The following is an 18483-nucleotide window of genomic DNA, read 5'->3' on the forward strand; positions in this document are numbered from 1 at the left end:
AATGCAAATGTATTGAATTTAAAATCGCTGAAGGCAGTGAATCTTCTGTCATTTCCTACACTTTGAGAATTATTGCCAATGCAACTCCAAGATCAACAGGTTTTTGTCAACATTTTATTTCAAAACAGCAGTAATCAATCACTTTCAACTTGGTTCCATGGTTTGCTGAGAGAAGGACAATGAAGATGGAGCTAGAGAGAGAAGAAGACCTTTTTGAGAAGGCAAGACATGAAGGCAGTTGGCGTTGGAGAGGAGGATGCAGAATATTCAGTGGGAGAAAGAAGACGGAAAGGATGACGCTCTGTAGCGACCTCCAAAGGCGTCAAAAGAATTGACTAAAGATAACGTTTAAGAACACTGAGCTCTACTTAGTGGCTCACATTTTGAAAAAAATACATGTATATTTGCAATTCCAGGAAAAGCTCATACTGAAATACAAAGCTGTACTTCAAATGTAAAGAAGGGGAAAGAGTGCAAAAGTGGAAGATTGAAAGCGCTGGTTCCCCTTTTTTTCGGCTCGCTCAAGCTTAACAGCACTCTCACAACTTCCTCGTCCAAGTCGCAGACGCGTCGCTGTGCTCCTCATCTTGAAGCACATTCGCAAAAAATGGAAGCGGTTAGACAGAAATGAGGAATAATTTCAGCTACGGGACTCTGGCAGAAGAATCATTATCTTCTTAAACTCATCGTCGTAGGAGTACTTGGTTAAAGCGACGGTGAGTTTGTTGTTGTTTTAAGTATTGTGACGTCACTGTTGGGCAAAATGTGCTCAAAAATAAAATTCTAAACATTCTGAATTATGAATTGTGATCATTAACACATGGAATGATTTAACAAAACATGAGTGTGCACATACCTGAAAGATGCTATTGCATTTTTTTATTTTCTTATAAAAGACAGATTGAAAATACACTTCAAAATACACTAATTGAGTGATTCTAGCACTGTTTCAATGTGTAGTCATTAATGATCATGCCCTAGGGGGCCATAGTTATGTATGAATGCACTATCCTATTCAGATCTGCTCTATCTTTGGAGGATTACTCTTTATAAATAATTTACTTAAAATTGGAGAGTTCTTCTGTATGTTACCCAAACTATTCTTAAAAATGCCAACATTACATCATACCCAAACCCATAAATCATCTATAGTCCAAACTATAAAATTCCAGGCAAAACTCAATAACCCACACTTCTACAAAATGAATTATTTTATATTTAAAAGGTTGTGGCCTCATCCACTCATCAATTTTGGAGATTGAATTGAAGCAATCAGTAAGAGCTGTCCAATCGTTTTACAGTTTGTGGCAATCTAAAGCAAATACTGTGTCGTCTTGTAAAACTGTTTTTGTATTTTTATTTTGACAGAAGAACTTAACTGAATTTATTTTTCTTCAATTTTAACAGATGCATTTTTAAACCAGGTCTCTAACAAAAATTGAACGGAATTTATACAGTTTTTTTTTAAAGTTGTACATTTGCTTTCTATGACGATCTGATTTCAATTTCCTTTTTGTAAAAAAAAAACCATGTCATTGAGATGACTATGCATATCATATGTTTATCAAAGTATTAATGGCTTGAGAAAAAAAAACATGTCCTAAGACAAACAATTTGACACGCCTTGTCTATGGGGTCATGCGTTGTAGTTGTTGGTTTGAAGAAAAGGAAGCTCAATGACTTTCTCAATTAGATTGCAACCAACAGAATGTTCAGTTCAAGTCCAGCATCAAAACGCAAGTTTGTTGCCCCACATGAGTTGTAATAGAACACAAAACAGAAAACGAAAAATAGTAAAGTTACAGCTAACATTTGAATGAAAAAATTTTTGGGCAGGCCATGATCTTAAATGTACTCTGTATCTGAGCATGGCTTCCTGTGCTGTTGCTTTCCGAGCTAGTTAACTGTGCTTCGCACGTAACCTCAAAATCCCATATTTTGGGACTGTATTTAATTTTTTTTTTTTAATGCATTGTTTACTACAGGGCTCTAATTAGTGATCTAATTTAATTCTTCTTAAAGTAGAACGTGGGCTCCGTCCAGCGATACGCAAAATATCCAGTAATTAAATCTTCAAACTGTGTATAATATTACAGTAACATATATTGTTAACTTCAACTGTTTTAACTGTCGTGCTCATATGTTTACATACCCTGGCAGAATTTATGAATTTTTTTTAAAAATAATTTTTGGGGATATTTGGATACAAGTCAGGTGACAACTGAAATAACCCAAATGGCCTGATCAAAAATTTACATATCCAATATACACATTGACACACATAAATTTAAATTACTGTTGAAAATAATTTTCCACACCCATGAATTGTTTGATGGTAATTAGTGTCTGTACTGTAAATAGTCATTGAGTGGGAGACCTTGCGGCATATTTCATTCATGGGCTGCACTGACTTTCTTGGCTACTGCTCCATGGGAAATGCGGTAGAACTTTCAAAGGACCTGTGAGAAAAGCTGATGTTATTCTTGCACAACCTACCTTTCCACCCCTGTAGGTTCATTTCAAGTTCATTTAATTTCTCACATAATGTTCTTTCCTTTCTTTTTTATCCTTCATCTGAGTATCCTCCTGTATCATTTTTACGCTTCCTGTTCCTTGGTTACTGTGCTTACTGTACTTATTCTAAGTTCAAGAGGGTAATACCATAAAGTTATGCTCCATTCTCAAATTTTAACAATCTTACAAGCCATACAAGAGCAAAAATAAGGTAACCACTATTATTAGTGAAATTACAAAACACTCAGGCTTAACTTTGATGATGAAAGTGAAATGAGGTTTTTCCTTATGCACTAAATTATCATATATAAAGAATCTCTTCCATATATCAGGCAACCCTTTCACAACAAAACAACAAGCAAATATTGCATAGAAGGTCTTCATTGGCATCTAAAAGCTGTGTCTCCTTCTTAACCACCAGGACATCACCATGGGTTGTGTGGGCTCAAAGAAGGACCGGGAGAATCTTCGGAAAGGAAGCAGTGAGATGCAGAAAAGTGCACAGACAACCCACTACGTCAAAGATCCCACAGCGGGAAATTCTAAAGTTGTAAGCAATCACCGTGTAAAGAATGTGGAGCAATGTAACACAAAGAAGAATTCTTCCATCCAATCCATTTGAAAGAATGTATTTTCTACAATTCTTTTACAATTGAAAAACTCAAAACAACAGAAAGTGTAACAAACTTTTGATAGGTACCATTTTCTGTGATAACTTCTTATCCTCTTATTTTCCTTAAAGAAGTATTTTAGACTTTTTCCCCTTCAATTTTAAGCAGTTCCCAGATGTCATAGCATGTCTGTGTAATGCTTTTGACAAAATAATTATAGATAAACAAAACACAACATTTTATACGATACAATTTTTAGCCATTTTGAAAGTGTGGCATGTCTCTGTGAATGAATTATTTGTTTGATTGTTGTATCGCAATGGGTAGAAGTGCGCTGCTGCTATCTACTTCGTATTAAGTGGTTCCTCTGGCCATTGCTTCCTGTCTTTCACCCAAAGTGAAGAAATAAGAATTGACGAAAGCAGAAGCAGAGCGTCAAAATGGCAGCAGATGCATGATTGAAATCTTACTATTAAGCAACAACCAAGATCAGTCAACCTGTAGATGCAGCATAATATAGCACACACTGCTAGTTTTACTTCCTGGTTGTTTTTCATGTACTTCACAAGGGAAAAACTACCAGCCCCGAGACTTAAAGTTGATAAGAACAAATCCTTCCTGTCTGTCAAATAAGTACTTCAACTTGCAAAGTGATGCCGTGTAATGTCATGTATAATGTTGTTAACATCCAAGTTTTGATTTGTCTTTTTTTTTTTTTTTTTTTGGTCCACAGAGCAAAACGCCATCCAGTGCAAATATAACAGATGGTTCGTATCTCCGTCTCTTAAATTTTTCCGCATCATTGTCAACCTCGGCTACTTGTACTTGCATCATCTGCAATGTATCACATTGCTCTTATGCAACGTTGGTCAGCACCATGTAGGGCAATACACACAAGTACGCAGAGAATTAGTTTAGGCCACATGAATCCTATGTACATACATCCTATATCAGGTGCCTAACATGAGTAAAGATGAACCTCTAACAATGAACATAGTTTATGGATTTATGGATGTGCATAGTGATAGCATCAGCATTTCAGGCGACACACTGTTCTGGGAAAAAGTCAGAATCAGATCTTGTTCCATTGCATATTTTTTTTGTTGGAGGGCTAACATTTACAACTTCCTAGTTTTCTGGACCACAGCTCAAATAAACTGTTAATAATGATATTAAATAGATCCCCTTTCCATTTATATTTAACAGAGTAATGTTCATGCTATTGACACTAAACACTTGAGTGCTAGCTGTTTTCTTTTCAAGCTATTTTATTGGATGGACATTGCAAATCTAAGGATAGATATTCATCTATGAGCATTGTAATACACACAGTTGAAGATTTTTTCTGTCTCCTTTTCCCATATTTACATAGGAGACAACATTGCTATTGCACTTTACGATTATGATGCCATTCATGATGGAGACCTTGGCTTCAAGAAGGGGGACAAACTTAAAATTTTGGAAGAGTGAGTAGGAGAGTCACCCGTGACATATCTTTCCTTTCTTGTCGGATTGTTGATAGAAGTTAAAGTCGTTCTGTAAATATCTGCGATTTTCTCTCTCTATAGATCAGGGGAGTGGTGGCGGGCGATGTCGATCAGTACAGGTCAAGAAGGCTTCATCCCCAGCAATTATGTTGGTAAAGATACCCTGGAGGCAGAGGAGTAAGTAGACTTACACAAGTAATAAAATGACCTGACAACAGCAATAACCTTAAAATTATTCAAATAATAAGTGTGTCTGTTTGTCAAATTGTGGTTTGTGTCACTTTGCATCACAAAATCATAACATTTATGTCCTCTAAAGTCTAAACAAATCAACTAATGCATTTCTTGTTCTGTATTGTTCTGTATTTTTCATGGGAGTGCTGCACAAATGTGATTTTTAAGTTAGCATGGCAGTTAAGTAAAATACAAGCACAAAACACAGCTTGAAAGGAAAGAGCACAGCACCTTGTTTTGGACTCAGATGTGGTTTCTGCTCTAATGGTTGTTTCCTGTTGTTGAGGTGGTTTTTTAAGGGAGTGAGCAGGAGAGATGCCGAAAGGCAGCTTCTGGCCCCTGGAAACAAAGTGGGATCATTTATGATCCGAGACAGTGAGTCCAACAAAGGTGAGTCAAGTATAAACTATTCATAACTTAGTAAAGCCCAACTTGTTATAGTATAAGTTGTGCCAAATTGTGATAGTTAACTTTTGAACGTTTTGTTATTAAGGGAGTCATTGTTTGTTTTGTTTTTTTCCACAATTCAAAGCAGTCCCAAGTATCCTAACGTGTCCGTGTAATGCTTTGAAAACCACTAGGATCAAGAATTACAGCATGTTTACTGAATATTTTTAAGATTTGCTAAAAATTTGCCTGTTTTGACGGACCAGTCCTGTCTCATGCAAATGAGCCACTGTTCACCCCATATACAATTGAAGAAGTGTTTTTTTTTTTAAATTGCTCACAGTGGTGTAAAAATTCCAGATATATTTACATACGATACGTAGGCACATACAGTACTCTCAAACTGTAATTTTAAAAACAGATACAATTGAGGAAGTACACAAGTCCTGTTGATTCAGTGCGCAAACAAAGCAATGTAAAATATGACCGTTATAAAAAGTAGAGAACAGTAAAACAATTCTTCTTTCATGTTTTGCAAGAACATGTAAATAATTGACATAAGTCGAGATCACAGTTACATGATTTTGTCTCTCTCTCTTTAACCACAGGAAGCTTCTCCCTGTCCGTCAGGGACACTGATGGCCCATCTGGTGACACTGTTAAACATTATAAGATCCGTATGCTGGACAATGGAGGATTTTACATCTCTCCCCGGATCACATTCAGCACCCTGCAGGACCTGGTCAAGCATTATAAGAGTGAGTGTGACTTGGCTCAACATGATGAACTAGACCTAAATGCAGAAGTCATCTTGATAGTCTTGTATATGTGTGATTCATCGCAATGTGTGTGTTTTTTTATTCCCTCCAGAGCAAGGTGATGGCCTTTGCCAACCCCTGACCAACCCTTGCCTGAGTCCTAAACCAGAGAAGCCCTGGGAGAAAGACGCCTGGGAAATCCAAAGATCATCACTTAAACTGGAGAAGAGGCTCGGTGCTGGCCAGTTTGGAGAAGTCTGGCTGGGTACGATGCATTCAAGCATCTTTCCCACTTTGCTAGTGGGTTGCATTTGAATATCTTGCGTTTTGCTTTCAGCGACATACAACAAACACACCAAGGTAGCAGTGAAGACCATGAAACCTGGGAGCATGTCGGTAGAAGCCTTCATGGCTGAGGCCAATCTGATGAAGACTTTACAGCATGACAAACTGGTGCGACTCCATGCTGTGGTCACCAAGGAAGAGCCCATTTATATTATCACTGAATTAATGGAAAAAGGTAAGATATGTGCACAAAACAGGATATGTGATAAAGGCTGTTGATTAAGATAACCAAAGACCAGATATAGTTTAAATTATATTTGAATTCAAATTTCATTAAATTATATTTGAATTCAAATTTTGCATTTACTTTGTGAACTACTGCTGCGGTGTCATATTTCTTCATCACAATGATTTGTGTTTGCAAATCGCTCTGACGCCCATGCATTACTTTGAGAGCGGGAGGAAGAGTGTGCTTTTGCTATACATAAAAATCAGGATTCAAGGATGTCACTATACTGCTGAGCAAGCTAACACTACGTGGACTCATTTCAAACAAATACAAACTTTAACATGAGTCATTTCGTGCATTATTTTTTCCCGCACAAAAATCAACTGACTCAAAATTTTAATATTGTTGAGTTACTGTATTTTGTTCAGCGTGGCATTCTAAATCCCCATGAAAATGTAGGCACTATGTATATAGTAAGACACGGCAAACGCAACTATGTCTGCCATCTAGCGGTGAGTGGTGATACAGTCGACCTCCTTCTCATACTCTTGTTTAGACACCTACGCATAGTCAATCTTTTTTTTTTTCAATTTCTTCTTGGTATAATTTTTAAAATATTTGTCTCGTTGTAGTGCATGGAGGAACAAAATACAAAGATGAAAACGTTCTCTTCACTGTCAATGAAAGCCCAACATGCATTTTTCTTATGATGTTTGCCTGTGCTCATGCATACAGGTAGTTTATTAGACTTCCTCAAGAGTGATGAAGGAAGTCGCATCCCACTTCCCAAGCTCATCGACTTCTCTGCCCAGGTAAGAATCTCTGGGTCACATCACGATCTTCGACGATTATCTTTAATCATTGGAGCACGTCCACAAGCGCATATGTGCATATGGATTGTGTCGGATTAGTTGAGCCATACACTTGATGAGACCAAAGTAAGGCATCAAAGTGCTATTGCAAACGTAATTTGAGATGATTTGTAGAAAAATCCATACCATTTGGCTTTTCATGTCTTATTCACTGGAAATGTCAACTGTGCTTTTTTTTCATCAGTTCTCCACTCCAAACATGGAAGATTATGATCAAATATTTGTGACATCTGTGTGTATATACGTGCATTAATATGATTTTTTTTCTGCTGGACCTAGCCCATTTAATTAAGTTGTGCTATAACAGTCCTCTTTGTTACTGAGCAACTTTTTCATTTGCTAATGACAAATAAGTAGTTTAGTACATAAGAATGTTTTTGCCACACTGAAATGCAAAAAAAAAAAAACACTTTTTATTCCAGAAAAAAAAGCTTATTCTGATCATTTTATGGCATTATTCCATTATTCTCAGAGTATATTTTTATTTTTAATATAGTCCTAATAGTCTTTTGAAGTTTTGTTTCGATTCTTGGCTAATCCTCAGACAGCACGCTATACGTTAACACTTTGTGGAATATCGTATCACTGCCATAGGAAACCAGCAAAAGGGTGCCAACAGAAACTAACCAATGTTTTCTGCACCGAACTGAATGATTTCCCCTTTTTATGATTTTGTCACACCGACTGCGAGGAATTACGTTCTTACTCCATTACTGTGCCTTGTTTATCCATAGATAGCAGAGGGTATGGCCTTCATTGAGCAGAGGAACTACATCCACCGAGACTTGAGGGCCGCCAACATTCTGGTCAATAAAGCTTTAGTATGCAAAATCGCTGACTTTGGCCTCGCTCGCATCATTGAAGACAATGAGTACACAGCAAGGGAAGGTACGACTTACTACAGTATTATTTAATTTCCTCTTAATCTAGCTGGGAACACAGAAGAACACAGTAACGCAACCAAGATTCCTAAATTTAAAGAAGAGTGATTTGTGAACTGGCTGAATCTAAAGTTTACCACTATTGTACGAGAAGATGTGTGGAATGCAAACTTAAATACTATTTTATGGTTCTTCAGGAGCAAGATTTCCCATTAAGTGGACAGCACCTGAAGCTATCAACTACGGCTGTTTCACTATTAAGTCAGATGTCTGGTCTTTTGGCATTTTGCTGACTGAGATCATCAGTTATGGACGTACACCGTACCCAGGTAACAACTTCAATATTGATACAGTGCTCCCTCCCGCTATAACAATAAAAGCCACTACTATCCAGTATACTATCACCAAACTATGTGTAGTTTTGTCTCTTTTGGTATTTTGGGATTTCCCTCGCAAAACATTCCACAGGAGATCATCGTAATACCTCTCAATGTTCAAGAGGCTATTTACCAAATTGATTTTATTTATAGGGATGACAAACCCAGAGGTGATCCGTTCACTGGAGAAAGGCTATCGAATGCAGCGTCAGGACAGTTGTCCCAAGGAACTCTATGACATCATGCTAGAGTGTTGGAAGAACAAACCAGATGACCGTCCAACCTTTGATTACCTAAAGAGTGTCCTGGAGGATTTCTACACAGCCACAGAGAGCCAGTACCAGCAGCAACCGTGACTCACATTCTTCTTTTTTTTTGGTCCGTTTCATGATGTAGTATTTGTACAAAAACGTTTTAGTATTTTCCTGTATCCTCTGTCAATCCATCTGTACTTCTCAATAACTTGATGTCTCAGCCGGCTGTGGACAAAACATTTTTATTTAAATGGAAAAAAAAGCACCATTTTAATTATTAACAATTAACAATTTCCTGGCATTTTGTTGTCAGAAGTTTAAGTCTAAAGAATTTCCTGCCACCACAATTTGCACAAATTGTCAGTAGATTAAAGTTGTATGTTGGAGTATGAATTCCAAAAAAAAATTGTGGAAGCTCAAGGATAGCTACTTGATCCAAATTTGAGAAAGAATGATTGAATGACCACTTTTATTAAGGGCTTTCAAAATGTCTTGGTATTTGTGCCTTTAAATTATATTTTGCTTTCTTTTATGTGAGACATCCATGAATGTGTTTTTGTTTTGATTTAGTCATTTATTCTGTGAAGAAAGGAAAGCTCACTTACGTATTAGCCTTCATTTTGCTTTTTGGAAAAATAACTTATACTTACATGTAAAAATCTGCCATAAAGAATTGCTCACATAAAAGCAAAACAACCTCTCAATGGTCTTTTTGGAATGTTTGTCAAGAAGTGATGAATTAATTATGTTGATTCCATACCTAGACTCAAGAGCCCAGATTTTTTTTTTTTTTTTTTTACCTGAAGTCCCTTTGCTTGTTTCGTTTGTGGCAATTCAACAAATATTGACACTTTTAAAATAAAATATTTTAATATTTAAAAACATTTATTTGTCTCGGTGAGTAATTCCAAAAGAAATGTTTTTTTTTTCTTACTATATGCGGGTCCATTGCAATGAATGAGTCACATCCACATTGCATTATAATTCTACCAAAAATGTAAAACGCGTTCTATGACGTCACCAATGACACGTCTTCAAAATGGCGGCTGCGGCTATGGTGAGTGAAGCAATCAGTACTCCTTTTCACCACCCATTTCTGATTGTCTCTTCTAATTTTATGACGGACACAGTGTCTTGAGGGGTCACTTGTTTCTCGAGATTATTTGGTCGATAAATGTTTGAGAATTAGAAGCGATTTGGCTACTGTCCGGTGTTGACGCGCTTGCTAACTTCCTGGTAGTTAGCTAACGTCACTTAGCTTTTTTCACTGTGCCTCCTAAAACGTATTGGTCAGCTCCATTAAACTATGTTGACAAAGTAGAGGGAGGCCAGGGACAATTTTGTCAGACTGTCATTCATTTATTCATTGATGTTTGAATAGACAGCCGAACTTGGGATCTGTATTAGCTGTTATCATCTCAGGCTGCATCACTCATATTGCTGACAGTGCATCAGTTGCTACCGAAAGGAACTTCCAACAACTAGTGTTTGGCAAGCTACTTGCAAATCTATCTACATTAAGTGAAGCTTTTCCAGACTTAAGCTATAGACCAGAGGAATGTAGAACGTACAGCTTTTCAGCTGCCTATCCTGTCTGAATTCCATTTTTGCATAGACGTTCAGTTTTATTCTATCGCTGCCCAATAACATAATTCTAGCGTGTGTGAGATGTTAACTGTTTTTGCTGACAACATTACTGTCAATTATTGTAACTTCAGGAACTAACTGAAGGACCCATGTTGTGGCAACGATCCCCAACCACTGGCCGCATCTTGAATTTGGGCCACAGGAGAAGGCAACGACACAAACATTTGGCTGTTAGATTAAAATCAATTCAGAGATGAGAATGAAATCACTGCAAGGATGACAAAAAAAAAGTGATTATAATACTGAGACACTTGACACCTGGCACAAAAACTTGTATACAAATGGAAATCTACACTGTAGATTCTCCAAATGATATCCTCCGACCAGCCGTCGGACTAAAACGTTGCCAGCGTTAGTCAACCGTCTGTAGTAAGAAAAGATCTTGAGTCTTTCTCTCGATTTGTTTGCTAACAGCATTGTCTAATCAACTGCTTAATCACTTTCCAAGGAACTTTGGTATTGACTTTTTAAAAGGGTGTATTTTGTGCTTGTCTTCGTCTGCAGTGCCATTTTCTTTGTAGTCTACACAGAAGAAACGCTGATGAATTTGTTTTGATTGATTCTTGACATAACCTGTTATGTCTGTTACAGGAAAGGTGGTGGGCCTTGTTGCTACTATCCTTGTTCCCTGTGGTGTTGCCCTTCTACGTTCCTGGTGTTGCTCCCCGGGACTTCCATGAAGGAGATGTTGTAGATATTAAGGTATGAACACTCTCAACTAAAACCTTTTTTTTTTTTTTTAATAAAAGACATTCATCTTTCTTTTCTCTGAGCTGGAAATTTAACAAGAGGAAGGAATGTAATTATCCGTCCATTTAGGGGCTGGGGAGGGAAAAAAGTCGAATAAGTTGACCACAAAAATAAGTCCACATAAAATATTTGGCTCAAGGCTTCAGCTGCATCATTGTCTGATTCGTGGATGCATTACTGACGGGTGCCAAGTTTCGCATTAACCTTCACTGAAGGGGTCTTCCTGCAGCGCTTCATCTGAATGAATGGACTTTCATACTGTTTCAATGAATATTATACAGCATCCCGTTATGTGTTCAATGTGTCCCACTTGCAGCCTGGTCATCCTGGAAAGTGGATGCCCCCATCGGTGGCCCCTGGTCATGATGGTCAAAACTGTTTTGAACTTGAAGAAATCTCTGAATGTCAAAACCTGTCTCATCATTTGTCTTGCAGGCTGTGAAGATGACAAGCTCTCATACCCAGCTTCCTTATGAATACTACTCCCTGCCATATTGTAAACCTCAGTCTGTTGTCTACAAGGGAGAGAACCTTGGTAAGTGGTGGCCAGAGTTATCAGTAATGTGTCAATGTTGCAACTCTCAAAATATCCTTTTCTTGCAGGTGAGGTGTTGCGTGGAGACCGAATTGTGAACACCCCCTTCAATGTGGAAATGAACAAGGACAAGAACTGTGAGGTGGTGTGCGACAAGAAAAAACTCAGCAAAGGCGAAAGCAAGTTGTTTGCAGAGAGAATACAGGAGGAGTATTATGTCCACCTGTGAGTATTTTTTCTTATCTATTACCAGAGCCAGTAACCCCTAATGCAAATAGCAAGACTATCACTCCGTTTCGATATAAACCACATTTCCATCAATATTCCCGTTATCCCAAGATTTGAAGCTGTTATTCCGCAAAGGAAACCAAACCCCAACAACTTCCTATTCTTGTTTAGTATTGCAGATAATTTGCCAGTAGCCACCAGGTTGGAGGTGTATCTCAATCGAGAAGCAGGAGCAGAAGAGAAGGACATGAAGGATATCCAGTTTGAACATGGCTACAGGCTGGGCTTTGTGGACAACAACAAGGTAGTTCATGTCTGCATTTCCGAATGCAGAGTATGTTTTTGTTTGTTTTAGGTGCTTCCAACTTCTGTTATATTCTGGTTGGTTATTGAATTTTTCTGTGTTTTTGTATAATGTCAACATTTTTTCATACTAAAATGGAGAGTTGCTTCAGTTCCATAATTTTAGAACTTTAAGAGTTGAGTCAAAATGTGTTTGAATATTTTGGTTAAATGCCACTTACGATTGTTTTTACTAATTCTGTGCTTTTTCTCCCATCCCTCACAGTTTTATCTGCACAACCACCTTTCCTTCATCATTTACTTCCATAGGGAGAAGCTGGAAGAGGGAGAGCAGCACAATTACAGAGTGGTGCGATTTGAGGTCGTACCCCAAAGTGTAAAAGTAGAAGGTAGTTGTCAACACTTGTTGCTACGCTTTTGTCTGAATCCACATGGGAACTTGGCCTGTGTTTATTCCCAGATCTGATGGCTGTGCAAAAAGAGAAAACTTGCACCTTGCCAGAGGCGAGCAGCTCCGCTCCACTGGAGATTGACCCCACCAAGGAGAATGAGGTTCTCTTTACGTACTCTGTGCACTGGGAGGTCAGTGGCTGTTGTGACTTTTCTTGAAAACAGAACACGTTTGTGTAGCTCAGACCCCGAACAACAGACCCAATACGTTTTGACACACAGTTAGACCATCAGTCTTAAAACTTAACCTGGCAAGAAAGAGTATTTCAAGTGCAGACATGATGATTCACAGATTTGTATGTCAATTGTGTGTCAGCACAATTTCAGCATAACTTGTGTATATGCACTTATTGTGAATGAGGCCAATTGAGATAGCAGTACAATAGCAACACAAATCTCAATCACATATGAGATGTGATTACAATTACGTTTACTACAATTGCTGTCTAATGGGAAATGCATTGCCAGTGTGAGTTAGTGTTAGGGTTAATACTTCTCTTCACAGGCATCATAATGAACAGTTACTAAAGAAAGAGCTTACAAAAGAAGATTTTAAGAAAGATGACGTTATGCTACAGTTTCAAAGTGGCAAGAATGTCCGGGAGAGTAAGCTTGAAGCAATCAATGAAATCAGCATCACTTTCTAAAGGACGTCTTTGTAGTTTAATCTTTATTATTATTTTTTTTTATATATTTTATTTTACGGCTAGATTAATATATGGTAAAAACATCTGAGTGGCTTTTTGACCTTCGCAGGAGAGTGAGGTGAAATGGGCTTCTCGATGGGACACCTACCTGACTATGAGCGACGTGCAGATACACTGGTTCTCGATTGTCAACTCTGTGGTGGTTGTTTTCTTCCTCTCTGGTATGCTTTTCAAATCCTACAGAAATGTGTGCCCCAGATGAGATCATAAATATACATATACTCACAATGGACAAGAATGTCACTAATTTTCTTCCTCTGGGTTAGAATGATACTTTACACATCATTACTAGTAAAAATTACTGAAAGAAAACAAATCCGCCCTGAGGTCTGTAGAGAGACTTTCTGTTAAATTGCTTTCACCGTCCTCAAATGGTTTAAAGAAATGCGTGTGTTATATCTTTTCCTTTTCAGGTATATTAAGTATGATCATCATCAGAACTTTAAGGAAGGACATTGCTAATTACAACAGAGAGGATGATATTGTAAGTCTCTGGTGAAATGTGATTGTTCTGCCTGCTGGACCAAGATGCTGCAGCAATGTGACTGTTTTCTTTTCTGCCTTGCACAAATCAGGAGGACACAATGGAAGAGTCAGGATGGAAGAATGTCCATGGTGATGTCTTCAGGCCACCTCAGTATCCCATGATTCTCAGCTCACTTCTAGGATCAGGGATCCAGCTCTTTTGCATGATCCTCATTGTCATCTGTGAGTGTTTATTGAACTTGTGCTAATCATACCCTTTACTTTTGTATAAAAACTAAATGTCAGTGTACATATCTTCATAGGGTGCTTCAAGATAACTTGCAAACAATCTTTGTTTTTGAAGTGAAATTAAATCTTTGTATAACAAAACATCTAAGATAATAGTTTGCCACAGACAGCAAATATTCTTCGATAATGAGTAATTGTTCTTCCTGTTTCTGGCTGTGTAGTTGTCGCCATGTTGGGCATGTTATCCCCTTCGAGTAGAGGAGCTTTGATGACCACTGCATGCTTCCTCTTCATGTTTATGGGGTGAGATCTTTTGACTTTTGAATCCTCCCCAAGAAGATGCAGCGAATCACGTTGTGGTGTTTAGATGTCTTCTCTTGGGTTGTTGGCGTTTTGCAGTGTATTCGGGGGTTACTTTGCCGGGAGACTCTACCGCACACTGAAAGGCCATCGGTGGAGAAAAGGAGCATTTTGTGTGAGTGTTTAAATTAGCTTCAGTCACAGGGGCACGTAACGTTTTTTGACCTTGGGTCCCAACTTTACTTGTACAAAGTGGCCCATTCACATACTGTATATCACTAAGAAAAAACTTTTCTTGTTTGTGAACTCAGTTTGCTACTTGGACATGTGAAAAGCTTTGTGCTATCTCCCGTAGACTGCAACTTTGTATCCAGCTGTGGTGTTTGGAATCTGCTTCATCCTAAACTGTTTCATCTGGGGAGAGCACTCCTCTGGGGCGGTGAGTGGCAAAACAGGATATAGACCAAGTGATCTACATGTTGTAATAATGACAATTAACAGAGCTTCTCAAAATGCCAGATGTTATGGACTTGTTGATACGAGCCCTGCAGCATGTTTCCACTACATGAACACAAAATTAACAATTGCAGCGTCATTATGCCTTATTCAGGTGCCTTTCACGACCATGCTGGCTCTGCTGTGCATGTGGTTTGGTATCTCCATGCCCTTGGTCTACCTGGGTTACTACTTTGGTTTCCGCAAGCAGCCATATGACAACCCCGTGCGCACCAACCAAATCCCTCGGCAGGTCCCAGAGCAACGCTGGTACATGAACAAGTTTGTGGGGTGAGGGATGACACAACTCCAAGAATCTTTTCGATGGCTTATTCAAGGCCTGTTCATTTATGCTACAATGGTCTTATTTTTCCCCACTTTCATTAGAATCCTGATGGCGGGGATCCTACCATTTGGTGCCATGTTCATAGAGCTCTTCTTCATTTTTAGTGTAAGTGCCATTACTGTTACACAGTGAAGGCAGTCTTCTTTCTGTTATGTGCATTTTAGTATGTTTATTTGCCAAACCGTAGTAATAAATTGTTCCTTTCTCAGCACTCCCTTGCAGTAATGTACATTAACTTGTACATTAACTTTGACTTCTTTAGGCCATCTGGGAGAATCAATTCTATTATCTCTTTGGCTTCCTGTTTCTGGTCTTCATCATATTGGTAGTCTCCTGCTCTCAGATCAGCATTGTCATGGTTTATTTCCAGCTGTGTGCAGAGGTATGTATAATTTTTCATAAAGTGAAATTTATGAATGTCACCATGTTCAATGTTTTATGCTGTTTTTTAAAGAAAGATATGATTTTTGATTGTGCAAAATTGTATATATATTATATATTTACTGTTACATTGTGATAGTTGACCAGTAGCCACTGAGTGACCCCTCGTTTTTTTTTTGTTTTTTTTAAATCTTCCTTATATATTATTCAGTTACTTTTGGGTGAAATTTCAGAATCAACTTTGGCCAAAGTGCACTACGCAACTTTGACTGTTTTTTTGTTTTGTGTCTCTTAACGCTCATAAACAGGACTATCGATGGTGGTGGAGAACGTTCCTGGTTTCAGGAGGGTCAGCATTTTATGTCCTCGTGTATGCCGTTTTCTACTTTGTCAACAAGGTAAAAGTTCACAATGGAGAGTACATGGGGCTCAATAATAATTGCTCCAGTCATTGAATGTGTGTTGGTGTGCTAGTGTGCAGTTTTTGTTCTTTCTGTGCTCATGTTGGTTTTCTCCTGGTAATCTTGCTTTCCACGACATTCTAATAAAATACATATTAAAGTAGGGCTGCTTGATAATGAAATCCAAAGTAATTTCATCTCCAAAGGGGCGTTGCAAATAAAAAGTTTGGGAACCACTTGGCTAGTAAGACATTTCCCATGATTCTTAGATTTGGAAACAGGGAGTCGTCCGAGTCCCAGTACACGTAACGCAGACTCTAGTGTTTAGATCACACCTATCAAATTCAAGGCCCAGGGGCCAGATACGGCCCGCCACATCATTTTATGTGGCCCACGAAGACACATTGTGCATCAAATTCATGTGTCATTACTAGAATTGCAAATTGTCTTCACATAAATAATATATATATATTTTTTAAATATTTGACCAGTTTTTACTCATCTGATTTGAAAACGAGTTATTTGTCAGTTTGTTTTGTAGCTTTTACTGTATATAATATGAGGTGCTCATACATTTATTTGGGTTGACAGTCATAATGGCCCTCCGAAAGAAGCTATGACTACAATGCGGCCCGTGGAAAAAATGAGTTTGACACCCCTTGTTTAGATGATGATGAGAACATATCAAGTAGGAATTTAAATCAAAGATGAATGAAAAGTCGACATCCATACATACATAAGGTGCTCTAAATTACTAGGTGCACTGTTGATTTTTCAGTCAAAGGATTTTAAGTGCGCTTTAAGGTGTGAAAAATCCGGGCTTTTCACACAAAAAAAAAAAAAAACATCAGATGAGAAATGTGATCTGACAATTTATCCCCTCTTGGTTCTTCTGCAGCTGGACATTGTGGAGTTCATCCCATCACTGTTATACTTTGGCTACACCACCCTGATGGTCCTGTCTTTCTGGCTGCTAACTGGCACAATCGGTTTCTATGCCGCCTACATGTTCATTAGGAAGATCTACGCCGCAGTCAAGATAGACTGAGCCAATTGCTGCTGTCGTCTTGTTTTTTTTTTTGTCACATTCACATTTTTTTTACACAAGGATTTTTATGGTCCAACAAGCACTGACTTGTGTGTAGAGGAGGGAAAGCAAGAGTTGCTTTTTTACCCCTCAGTTAAATAGCTAAACCCACTGGCAGGATCGCGTAAAATGGTGTCTCCTTCCCTGCCACCCCAGCTTTTTTTTCCCACGTATACTGAGATGGAGACTCGGAGGAGGTTTTCTTTGATGGGATTGTTTGCGTCTTCATCTGGTTCCCCTTGCACACAACACAGTAGGCCAAACAATAGTTTTCTGAACATTTTGTCTTTATTTCTTTTTGTGTTTTGAACCTAATTTATCCACGTTTTCAGTTCTGCTATTGCTATTCATTTAATTTGTTGGCTCCAGATCTGTTCATCCAAATATTCCCAGTTACTTCATTTTCACCTCTGTTTCATTTGAGAGACTTTGTCGAAGGAGAGGTGAACTGTGGTTGTGCCGCATTTGTGTCTTATGTTTAACTGATCTACATTGTGACACAGAAATGCATATGGTATATTAAATGCGCTCTTGTTTTTTAAATGATGTTTCCATACATTTTCTGTGTGACCACTTAAATCACAACTGGATCAAAGTAGCACCTTTTACCCTCAAACGTCTCAATGTACCAAATACATTGTATTGCCTGATGATTGAAAGATGTGAAAGCAGTCGTCTGAGAGTGGTCTTTATTCAAGACTCGTACTAAGAATGTGTTTAGAATTCCAGTTGTAATTTAAAAAAAAAAACGTTTTTATGCTCAATAAATGACAGGTGTAGTATTTTTAATCCAAGAACCTTTTTTTTTCTTTCTTCCCGCTGGTTATGGATCTAAATAAAGCTACACATTTTCTGACAGCCGGTGGTAGTTCATCATATTTTATTGGAGGTTATTACCTTTCCACATGTATTCATATGAACCCATGGGGTTATCTGTTGGTCAACTTTTAGAATTTGCCCTTTAGAACTGGATGGCCACAGTCTAAATCCCGTCGCGAGCAGAATAAATTGCAATCTCAAAATTGTCGAAGAGATGCCAGTTCTAATGAATGAAAAACCATAATTCAGCATCTGAAGAAATCTGGATTTTCTGAGAGATACCATGATTTTTAATATGGTCACTTTTTATGCCTTATGTCGTAGGTTTCAAACTCAAGGACCGAGGCCCAGATCTGGTCTGCCACTCAATTTTTTGTGTTCCTGTGAAAGCAAATCACATGGGTTGAATCACGATTCTCGCCAAATCTACC

At 38.2% G+C, this 18483-nt stretch overlaps 2 protein-coding genes across 2 annotated transcripts; both read left to right on the forward strand.

The window, feature by feature from the left end:
• Positions 1–315: 315 nt before the first annotated feature.
• On the forward strand, positions 316–9771 carry hck (HCK proto-oncogene, Src family tyrosine kinase). Its single transcript, XM_088362037.1, has 13 exons — positions 316–716; positions 2936–3064; positions 3859–3892; positions 4498–4591; positions 4694–4789; positions 5133–5236; positions 5842–5991; positions 6104–6256; positions 6329–6511; positions 7241–7317; positions 8112–8265; positions 8456–8587; positions 8789–9771. The coding sequence occupies exons 2-13, from the start codon at positions 2945–2947 to the stop codon at positions 8989–8991; spliced, it is 1500 nt and encodes a 499-aa protein (XP_088218163.1). The 5' UTR covers positions 316–716; positions 2936–2944; the 3' UTR covers positions 8992–9771.
• A 92-nt stretch (positions 9772–9863) lies between these two features.
• tm9sf4 (transmembrane 9 superfamily protein member 4) lies at positions 9864–18091 on the forward strand. The gene is made up of 18 exons (XM_088369297.1): positions 9864–9946; positions 11128–11238; positions 11722–11821; positions 11890–12046; positions 12221–12353; positions 12618–12741; positions 12813–12934; positions 13559–13670; positions 13923–13993; positions 14085–14217; positions 14445–14526; positions 14623–14698; positions 14879–14962; positions 15134–15309; positions 15406–15469; positions 15627–15746; positions 16054–16143; positions 17045–18091. The coding sequence occupies exons 1-18, from the start codon at positions 9929–9931 to the stop codon at positions 17192–17194; spliced, it is 1923 nt and encodes a 640-aa protein (XP_088225423.1). The 5' UTR covers positions 9864–9928; the 3' UTR covers positions 17195–18091.
• Positions 18092–18483: the final 392 nt, after the last annotated feature.

The sequence above is a fragment of the Syngnathus floridae genome, chromosome 2 (assembly GCF_059516105.1).
Source record: "Syngnathus floridae isolate MCC-2025c chromosome 2, RoL_Sflo_1.0, whole genome shotgun sequence".
Classification (NCBI taxonomy): Eukaryota; Metazoa; Chordata; class Actinopteri; order Syngnathiformes; family Syngnathidae; genus Syngnathus; species Syngnathus floridae.

Excerpts from the sequence above, each read along its gene's own strand:
- hck (XM_088362037.1), top strand. The coding sequence starts at position 2,945 with ATGGGTTGTGTGGGCTCAAAGAAGGACCGGGAGAATCTTCGGAAAGGA. Across the intron at positions 6,257-6,328 it reads GTTTGGAGAAGTCTGGCTGG|CGACATACAACAAACACACC; the intron begins GTACGATGCATT and ends TTTTGCTTTCAG. Across the intron at positions 7,318-8,111 it reads TCATCGACTTCTCTGCCCAG|ATAGCAGAGGGTATGGCCTT; the intron begins GTAAGAATCTCT and ends GTTTATCCATAG.
- tm9sf4 (XM_088369297.1), top strand. Across the intron at positions 14,527-14,622 it reads TTCCTCTTCATGTTTATGGG|TGTATTCGGGGGTTACTTTG; the intron begins GTGAGATCTTTT and ends GGCGTTTTGCAG. Across the intron at positions 16,144-17,044 it reads TTTTCTACTTTGTCAACAAG|CTGGACATTGTGGAGTTCAT; the intron begins GTAAAAGTTCAC and ends GTTCTTCTGCAG.